Source organism: Carassius gibelio, chromosome B11, assembly GCF_023724105.1.
Source record: "Carassius gibelio isolate Cgi1373 ecotype wild population from Czech Republic chromosome B11, carGib1.2-hapl.c, whole genome shotgun sequence".
Classification (NCBI taxonomy): domain Eukaryota; kingdom Metazoa; phylum Chordata; class Actinopteri; order Cypriniformes; family Cyprinidae; genus Carassius; species Carassius gibelio.
The window spans coordinates 10,059,031-10,068,980 of record NC_068406.1 but is presented as its reverse complement, the minus strand read 5'-3'; the positions used below and the strand labels follow the sequence as shown (position 1 = coordinate 10,068,980).

General features: G+C 40.8%; 1 protein-coding gene across 2 annotated transcripts in view; it reads right to left on the bottom strand.

The window, feature by feature from the left end:
* klhdc8a (kelch domain containing 8A) overlaps positions 1-9,950 on the bottom strand; it is a 28,575-nt gene continuing 18,625 nt past the window's right edge. For both annotated transcript variants that reach the window (XM_052569889.1, XM_052569890.1), the window contains exons 4-6: positions 9,027-9,245; positions 1,509-1,610; positions 1-1,422 (exon numbers count right to left, since the gene is read on the bottom strand). In XM_052569889.1, coding sequence (XP_052425849.1) covers positions 1,220-1,422; positions 1,509-1,610; positions 9,027-9,245 — 524 coding nt within the window. In that variant the 3' untranslated portion in view covers positions 1-1,219. The remainder of the gene's footprint in view (positions 1,423-1,508; positions 1,611-9,026; positions 9,246-9,950) is intronic.

Genomic DNA, 9,950 nt, shown 5'->3' with positions numbered 1-9,950 from the left:
TTGGCATTTCATTTATTGTATAGCTTTTAAATTCGCTTACTGAAAGAAAAACAACAGCAGCATTATGGTGTAACATTTATTTGAAACTCATGTATTTGGTACTTGCTACCTTATATACTGTATTTATTCTTTTCTTTCATTCTTTTCATGGATTTTGGAAAACTTGTCTCGAATGTTTCTCCATATTATATTTTAGCATAACTCTGTGTCGTCGACACCAAGCTTCGTTGCAATTTCTTTTTAGAAATGAAATGCTTTCTTTGAATCTTTAAAGTCTCTCCTCGAGCGATCGTACAGGTGTGGACACTGTTCTCTCTTGCCTGACCTCAGTTGAATGAGAAACGAACCGGGAAAGAAATAGCATGCCAAAGAAGGGGGCGTTTCAGAACACACCCACCGATTACGTAACCGCCATGGACCAATGGAAACTCAAAGGTGTTTAGGAGCCAAAATGAACTCCCCCAGAAAGTTCACTCTGGGATCTGCTCAAAACACTCAAACTCAAAACAAACTTAGTTTCAGCCTGAAATTGAAATTGTTAAAAATTACATCATATCAGTTTGTATAATTTTGTTTGAAGTATACCGGGGCCTTAAACATCTTCTACAGTAATTTTTCTGTATCAGCTAAACTACAGTCATGGCGGAGCAACAGTTTGAAGAGAATCATGTGCTAGGGCTAGCAAAAATTATATTTTAAATTTAAACTGTTGACATGTTTGTAGCTAGCTACCTGAATTCAATTTAAGACAAATATTTGAAGGAAACTGTATACCTTTGCCTATTGCATTTGGAGTGCATTGCATGATTCACATTTGCGTATTTGAGTAGAGTATATTTCAGGCTTTAAGGTGCGGTCACATTAGCAAAATTTTGCTGGCGAAATCTATTCCATATGATTGGGAGTTTCGCAATGAGGACAAATATAGTTCCCAGTGCAGAGAAGTTAGTAAGGCCAATAGGAAGCTTCTTGGTTCTGATAAACTTCTTCACGCAGTTTTCGCTAGAATTCAAGTTGGTTATGAAAATTTGAACATGAGTGAAAACTGCATCGAGAACTTTTTCGCCCTCATGTGAAACTCCCAGTTGCACAGACAGGATTTTGATGCTAAATTTCACGAAGCAATGGTAAACGTGACCACACATTTAGCGTGACATTTTTTGTTTTACTTGATCATTGAAGGCAACTTTTTCTGATGTGTAAACCTAAAGTTCTATGGTTAAAGAATCTCCTCCTCTTTTACATACAGAATCTCATGGGCGGAGCTTGGGACTTGATTGACACCTCCTACTACCAGTAGTCGATCACGGATCACAATGCTGGAGGCAGAGCAACGTGGTGTCGACATGGGCGACAGCCTCTCCCATTTTCTTTTTTCTGGATGGAAGGCTTCGACGGTGTCCAGCACTGATGGCTGATGGCCTGTAGGAGAGAGCAGATGTTTGGATGACACCAACCGTGACAGCAACTGTGCAGTAGATAAATATATTATGATGCAACTTCCATACCTAAGCCTCCCGCCACAATCATTCTGCCTCGCACTATGGCTGCGGCAAAGTCTGCTCGCTTGGTTTTCAAGGGTATGGTGTCCTCTGATTTCAACCAAGTTCCTACAAATCAAAACGGACACAAATAACAATAATAAAATGCTAATAAATATTAAAGATGAAGTGGGTAATTTCTCCACCTCTAGCAGCAATTTACAAAATGTCATTTTAGCAATGGCTTATGTATAGTTTGTACATTAAAATGGGATGCAAGAGAGTATTTTAACTTGGAATAAATTACACACTATTCACCATTAACATGGTGTGATTTAAAATCTGACAAAAGAAATCAGATTTATACAACGAGTGAAAGAAAATGAACTGGCTTATATGTGATTTGAAACAGTTTTATTTGACAGCTTTTCCTAAAATGTCTAAAGAGGAAATGGAAATAAAGGGCTTTCCTGCAGATTAGAGCCTGCAAGCTTGTCGATTAAAGCTGACAGACTGTTTTCCATTTGCAGATCTAATATCTGTCTAAGCCAATGGCTAGCTGTAATAAATGCAAGCACCATTCCTAAAAAAAAATTACTGAGCTAGAACACTTTAATTGCTTTGAAAAGGAGGTTAGAGCTGTGCAGCTTTCTGTGTTTCACAGATGTAGAACGTTAATTTGCCACATTATTTACATTTCTCAGTCAACCTAATCAGCCAAGAAGCACAATTACAGCTAATAACACACAAACGGCATTAGAATAATGATGGTTGTTTGAGAGATGCCAACTCCTTCTGCCATGCCTGTTTATATACTGTTGGGAAACATGTGATGAGCTTTTGATTGCAAAGACATGTATGCGGATGGTCACAGCACTTAAGTATATTTTACTGATCAAAACCATTTCAAAATGCAAGAGCAACACATCTTTTCATGCAGGCAATTTTCACAAATCAGGAAACCCTAAAAACACTGCAACAAGTGCTGTGAAAAAATATGGCGGTTGAGTGGAGAGAAATATTATTTTTCAATTATTAATTAATTGATTATTAATTATTTCTGATAGTAACACACATGCACACAAACATACAATATTTACTGACATCGCTCGAAACTTACTGATATAAAAATTATAATTTAACTTCATTTGGAGTACTACTTGTTATTAAATAAATTTATTTCAAATACATTCTAGTATGTTTATTTTTCATTAGGGCGTTCATCAAAGCTCGGTAAATATTGGTCACAGACACGATGATTTACCTTCAGTTCCAGCAAGCTAATTACTCACTAAAACCCCCACGGATCATGTTTTCAGGCCATTTCAAGTCTTGATGTAACAAAATGGTACAAAGTGTAGTGTTAGGAATGTACATACAATACTAAAAAAAAAAAAAAAAACTAAATAGAAAAAAAAAAAAAAACTTTTTAGGATTTACGATGCTGATGATCGTTGAAATGCATCATCATCACTATCTTGAGAAAATTGTCTATGGACTTGGGAGGATGACAGATGCTAATTCGCTGCTGTAACTTTACCTGCATGTGTCTCTGTTGGACAATGTTTTTTTTTTAAACTAGTGATTTATATATATATATATATATATATATATATATATATATATATATTGTCACGGGAGGAGCACAAGACAGACACAGTGGGCATGGCGTCAGGCCTCGGAGAGGCTTTTATTAACAGAAATCATAAAATAACACAGGGAATAAAAGTGGCCAAAAGGGGGAAGTGTCCAAAATAACAGGGGATCTGGTGTCCTCGTTGTGCTTCGGGGTTCGTGTGGGTCGGGCAGTGTTCATGGAGGAAGGGTCCAGGTAAGGGGCGGAGTCCGGCGGCCGCACGCGCTCCCCTCCTTGGTCCGGGGCGCGAGGGGCGGCGGCTTCCTCTAGCGGCCGCATCTCTCTCGACGGCCGCGGCGCTGGTAGGGGATGGACGGCCCGGCATCCTGGCCCGTCGGCCGTGTAAACGGGTGCGGTTCTCCTCCGGATCGCGGGTCCGGCTGCTCACGTCTCTTGTGGCGCGGGAGTCCCTCAACGCACCCTTCCTGGACCCACGAGGACACCAGTGTGCATGCACGGGGAAGAGACCGGTCTCCCGAGGAGAGGCGCGTTGGGCTTTTAAACAGCGGCGGGGATGAGGCTCCATTCACATCAGGTGTGCCCCATCACACGCCGCCAGCCCTGACTCGTCCAGCGCCCCTCCTCTCACACACCCACTCCAGTCGGGAGCCTGGTGAAGGGCGGCGATTTAGGACGGGGTGCCGGTGACAATCAGGGAGGAGGCAGCTGACTCGTCACATTCCCCCTCCCAAGCGACATCCCCGTCCCCAGAGCGCCACCCACATGGGAGTGCTACCATCCTCAACCAGACTCCAAACGGTCGGAGTGGGCGGGGATTCCTCTCCGGGCGGTCCTCCCTCTCGCAGCGCACCGGAACAGGGACAGAGAAACCGGGTTTTAGTGACAGCCTCAACCAACCACAGGGTAAAATGACAATAACGGAAGTCACTTACCCCTTTTGTGGCTGGGAGGCTGTCCCCAGTTTTCCTCCGTCCCAGTCCGGGTTCTCATGAACATTTGCAAGCGAGAGGGAGTGACGTCACCAGGTGTTTCCCAACTGCGCTGTCTAGGCTCCGCCTTGCCCGCATTCTCCACCAGTGTCACGGGAGGAGCACAAGACAGACACAGTGGGCATGGCGTCAGGCCTCGGAGAGGCTTTTATTAACAGAAATCATAAAATAACACAGGGAATAAAAGTGGCCAAAAGGGGGAAGTGTCCAAAATAACAGGGGATCTGGTGTCCTCGTTGTGCTTCGGGGTTCGTGTGGGTCGGGCAGTGTTCATGGAGGAAGGGTCCAGGTAAGGGGCGGAGTCCGGCGGCCGCACGCGCTCCCCTCCTTGGTCCGGGGCGCGAGGGGCGGCGGCTTCCTCTAGCGGCCGCATCTCTCTCGACGGCCGCGGCGCTGGTAGGGGATGGACGGCCCGGCATCCTGGCCCGTCGGCCGTGTAAACGGGTGCGGTTCTCCTCCGGATCGCGGGTCCGGCTGCTCACGTCTCTTGTGGCGCGGGAGTCCCTCAACGCACCCTTCCTGGACCCACGAGGACACCAGTGTGCATGCACGGGGAAGAGACCGGTCTCCCGAGGAGAGGCGCGTTGGGCTTTTAAACAGCGGCGGGGATGAGGCTCCATTCACATCAGGTGTGCCCCATCACACGCCGCCAGCCCTGACTCGTCCAGCGCCCCTCCTCTCACACACCCACTCCAGTCGGGAGCCTGGTGAAGGGCGGCGATTTAGGACGGGGTGCCGGTGACAATCAGGGAGGAGGCAGCTGACTCGTCACAATATATATATAAAATTACAGTTATATTTTGTAATATCAGTGTTGCTTTATTTTTGTACTGTGATTTTTTTCTTATTCAATATTTTGAGGATGCACTGCCTCTCTGATACTGTATGTGTGTCCATTTATATATTTATTTATTTGAAAAAAAGATCATCCTAAATAAAACTGACCCAGTAATTACTTTCTACCCTATAGTTCTAACATCATTAATTTAGCATCATGCTGACATTGCTGTAAAAAAAAATGTTTTTAAGGTTAGGTACTGTAAAAAGGTAGACAAACTGTGGTTGTTTGCTTTACATGTCAGTAAAGCCGCGTTTCCACCGCAGGAACTTTACCCAGGAACTAGGGACTTGGTCCGGTACTTGGTGTGTTTCCACCGCAGGAACCAGGAACTAAATAAAAGTTCCGGGTAAAAAAATGCCCCCCAGAAAGTCCCTGCTGGCGAGGTGGTACTTTTTTAAAGTTCCGGAACTTTCGGGGGCGGGACTTTGGCGCTAAACATGCTGATTGGTTGAGTTCACGCAGCATTGGTTGAGTTCAACCACCATTTATTCGGATCAACATTTTCAAAATATTACTGTTATTGTGTCATGAAATGTAATTTTAAAAGTATTTCAGGCGAGAATGTAGTTGTTTGAAACTCAAATCTGTTGTTTATTTATAAAGACAGCGCCTATTTAAAAATGTGTTTCGCCGATCTCGTAGACGATGAGCTCCACTCGATCAGCGGGAGCTCAGTCCTCATGTATCCGCAGAGAGCAGCCTCTCCTGGGATAGACCTTCTGATATGCGCCGCTGGCTCTGATGTGTCTTTAGTGGTTAAAACATAACATATAATTCAGCTGCGGGGTAAATCTAACAGGTTTTCTTTGGTCTGTATTCAATTTATCTATATGTAAAAATGAAAATAAAAAGGCAAGTCTATATAATATTTATTTCATTGTAATGGCTGTATATAACGTTACACTTATCCCTGAACTAAGTACATTTCTGCAGCTGTTATTATGTTTAAATGAAAATGAAAGGAGGCAGTGGTATTTTATATCCTATTTCGTTTTATTGTAAATATACTGAGGGGAAAATTGCAGTAGCCAAAGCGATCTGAGTTCATGCAGCATTGGTTGAGTTCAACCACCATTTATTCGGATAATTTTCAAATATTACTGTTATTGTGTCATGAAATGTAATTTTAAAAGTATTTCAGGCGAGAATGTAGTTGTTTAAAACTCAAATCTATGGTTTATTTATAAAGACAGCGCCTATTTAAAAATGTGTTTCGCCGATCTCGTAGACGGTGAGCTCCACTCAATCAGCGGGAGCTCAGTCCTCATGTATCCGCAGAGAGCAGCCTCTCCTGGGATAGACCTTCTGATATGCGCCGCTGGCTCTGATGTGTCTTTAGTGGTTAAACATAAAATATAATTCAGCTGCGGGGTAAATCTAACAGGTTTTCTTTGGTCTGTATTCAATTTATCTATATGTTAAAATGAAAATAAAAAAGGCAAGTCTATATAATATTTCTTTCATTGTAATGGCTGCATATACACATTTCCCTGACCTAAGTACATTTCTGCAGTTGTTATTATGCTTAAATGAAAACGAAAGGAGGCAGTGGTATTTGATATCATATTTCGTTTTATTGTAAATATACAGTAGGGAAAATTTCAGTAGCCAAGATGAGCTGACTGAAGTTATCAAGTATCATATATATATATAGTATATAGTTACGCTGCTGTTTATAGATTTACCGGACTTGCGTAGTTGCAGACATCACACTCCCCAGTCGAATGCACAAAGTCTGAACTAATTACAGAGGATGCACGTCCAAAATCAGCGTACTTTTTTTTTTTTTTTTATATCAGAGGTACTTTGTATTGAGAAACGCGCGCAGACCTACGTCACCAGTCATTTGCCTAATCTACCCGGTACTTTACACCGCGGTGGAAACGCAGAAAGCAACAGGTCTGGGGGGAAAAAGGTTCCTGGGAAAAAAGTTCCTGGTAAAAATGTTCCGGGTAATTTCGGTGGAAACGCGGCATAAGATGTTCTTTTCTGATATAAGTGAGTGCTTCTCGCCCCCTAAATTAGCTGCTATGTTCACTTTATAGTATTTAAAGACCTTATGCAATATTCATCCAGGAAGCTGCTTTAAAGTTAGCTGCCTATGTAGTCAGTGGACAACAAGGATGCTCGCTGAGTTTCTTTTTCTCAGTTGATTTCAGTTAAATCATTTATTGATGTTTTGCTGCTAATTTGGCAATTTGGATCAGGATCAAAGTGTCCGAGTTGAATGAGCAATGAAGGGTCTGTCAGCTTTGGACAGGATATTGATTTCAGCCCTTGGCGTGCAACGCTCGCTCTGTTGTTGGCCAAAAATCAGACGCTTTTTCTATTTTACTGTGATGCCCTTTCACTTTTTCTGATGCCAAGCATGCTTTTTATTCAGATGCAAACTCATATTCCCTTCAAACAGGTGGTGGAGTCCATCCTGGTGCCTGTTTATTTGGCATAAAGTTATAAAAACCTGCTGTTCTGGGTCTACCGCTGCTCAGTTAGCAAGTATACAGTGTCAAGTTGGATGTTTAATAAAGAGCACATCCATCTCGCCTAGAACTGGGATTTTCTCGGGACATAACCCTCTCCATGGCAGCAAGTGTTAAGACAAAAGAGCAGATGGGCTCAACTATCTATCTGGATGAGCTCTGGTTAAGGGATGACAATGTGTTTCTGAACAGCATCATTTAACGGCCCCTTCCTATCCCATAATCTTATCGCCTAGTTATATTAGACTGGGAGACAGTGGCGGATCTGGGCAGAAGGAAATTAGATAGCGAGGCTATCCCTCGTGCTGCTCTGTGAACGGCGGCTCAAGCACCTGTTGACTGACACATGTGCCAGTAATGGAATAATTAAAAAAGAGAGAAATGATTCACACAGCAGTGTGCAAAGTTCAGTTGTTTCCAGATGACCTCCTCGGTGCCCACTCACGATAGGAACTTTTTTTATTGCCCTTGGGGGCAAAAAAGTCACATTTTCCCATCTGCTAAATCTGATTAGAAAAGATCAAATTTGAGCGGAAATGATGCAGAGGAAGAAAAAGCGTGAGAAGCTGGAGAGAAATCAATAACTCATTTCAGCAGGTCTTACGTTTTGTCACACCTTGTATCTTTCCACCCTCCTTTATTTGGGTTAATCTGAGAAAAATAAAATCTAATAAAAAGGGAACAGTTATCGAGATTACTAATATATTTGTGCGTTAAAAACATTTTTGCTGATATGCATTCAACAGCTAAAACAATTGTTCTCGGAGATTTCACAGATTACAACTAAGGTCTGTTTCATGCCACATGCACAAGCAGAGCTGATTTAATTTGGTGCTTATATTCACAGGTTACAGTATATCCAGAGTTTCAACACTAAGCGTATTTGTGCAATGCACTGTGTGCTGAAAACCCAGTGAAAAAAAAAAAAAAACATATTAAACCAGCATAAGATGGTTTAATGGTATTAGTTAGTCTCCGGGCCTGCTTAAGCTGGTCTAGGATATTGATTTTATTGGGGTTTTGACAATCTTTCAGACCTTTTTCAACATAGCAATGTGAATAAAATACACTATTAACCTATTTATCAACACAATCTTTTGCTAAATTTATTTTACACTCACCAAGGCTGCATTTATTTGATCAACAATAATAATAATAATAATAATAATAATAATAATAATAATAATAAACAGTATGTAGTGTGAAATATTTTCTACTTCAATATATTTTTAAATGTAATTTATTACTGTGATGCAAAGCTGAATTTTCAGCATCATTACTCCAGTCTTCCAGTTAAGCTGCTTAATAATTTTATGAAAGCCGTGCTGCATATGTTTTCAGGATTCTTTGATGAATATGAAACTCAAAAGAATAGCATTTATTTGAAATAAACAGATACAAATTATGCATTTCTAAAACTAAAAAAAAATCAGAATAATCCCAAATCTGACCGAATACAGACAATTTAAAGGGATAATTTTCATTGGGTAATTTTAATTTGTTGGTGAACTAACCCTTTAACCATTTTGTAGCATCAGTTTGAAGTTTGGGTTTGTTCTATCTGAATTAATGGTCATTTGGATGGAAATATGAGAGATATAGTTGTACTCATTCTGTTGGCATGTCTAGCTAATTTACCTTGGTTGGTGTCAAAGATGTTAACATTCTTGGTAAACTTGGACCTTTGGTGTATTCCTCCTTGTCTGAGCCCTCCCAACCAGCAGAGACGCCCGGCGCTGTCCCACAAGACCCCAGAATAAGATCTCTTACAAGGCAGGCTGGGTAGAGAGGACCAGGTACGGCTTTCCATGTCAAAGACCTCAAAAACCTTCACCAAACGCTTACACTGACGTCCTCCTGAAGGAACACAGGTATTGATGGTAAATGGTGATTTTTGCATGGAGAAGCAGGCATATTTAGAAGTAAACACAAATTTTATAAGCCAATTATGTTTTAGTTTATCATTTGGAGTTGTATTTTATTTCAGGTTTTTCGCATGTTTTATAAAGGCAAATTATAAAGATAACCAATTATATCAATATGTTCTCTAAATACAAATGCCTAGGGAATAAAGAAGTTGTATTAGAAACAGTTTTGCCAAATATATGAAAAAAAAAAAAAACACTTTACAAAAACTGCTAGAATATTGAAATATTTTTTATTGTACCACACTGGAAACAAAACAAAAAAATGCTTTTCCTTAGTATTTCTATTTTCCATTGCAAATGCCTAAAGACTTTTAAATAAAGACACATTTACTTGATAAGCAAAATGATGTAATATAATAAGTCTTGTTCTCAGAGAAACTTTAAAACAAGAGCAAATATCTGCCAGTGGGCACAGAAAAATTCAAAGGAAAACAAGTTTTCCTACTCAAGCGGTGGATATTTGTTCTTGGGTAAGTATAAACCCAATTAGTTTTGTTCAGCTTCTCAGAAAATGACCTAATATCTTCATTTCCTCATGTAAATGTATCTTGAGGATGTAGATATTTGGAAAACAAGACAAAACTAACAGTATATGCAAAATGTAATGCTATGACTTTATGAATTTACAACCTAC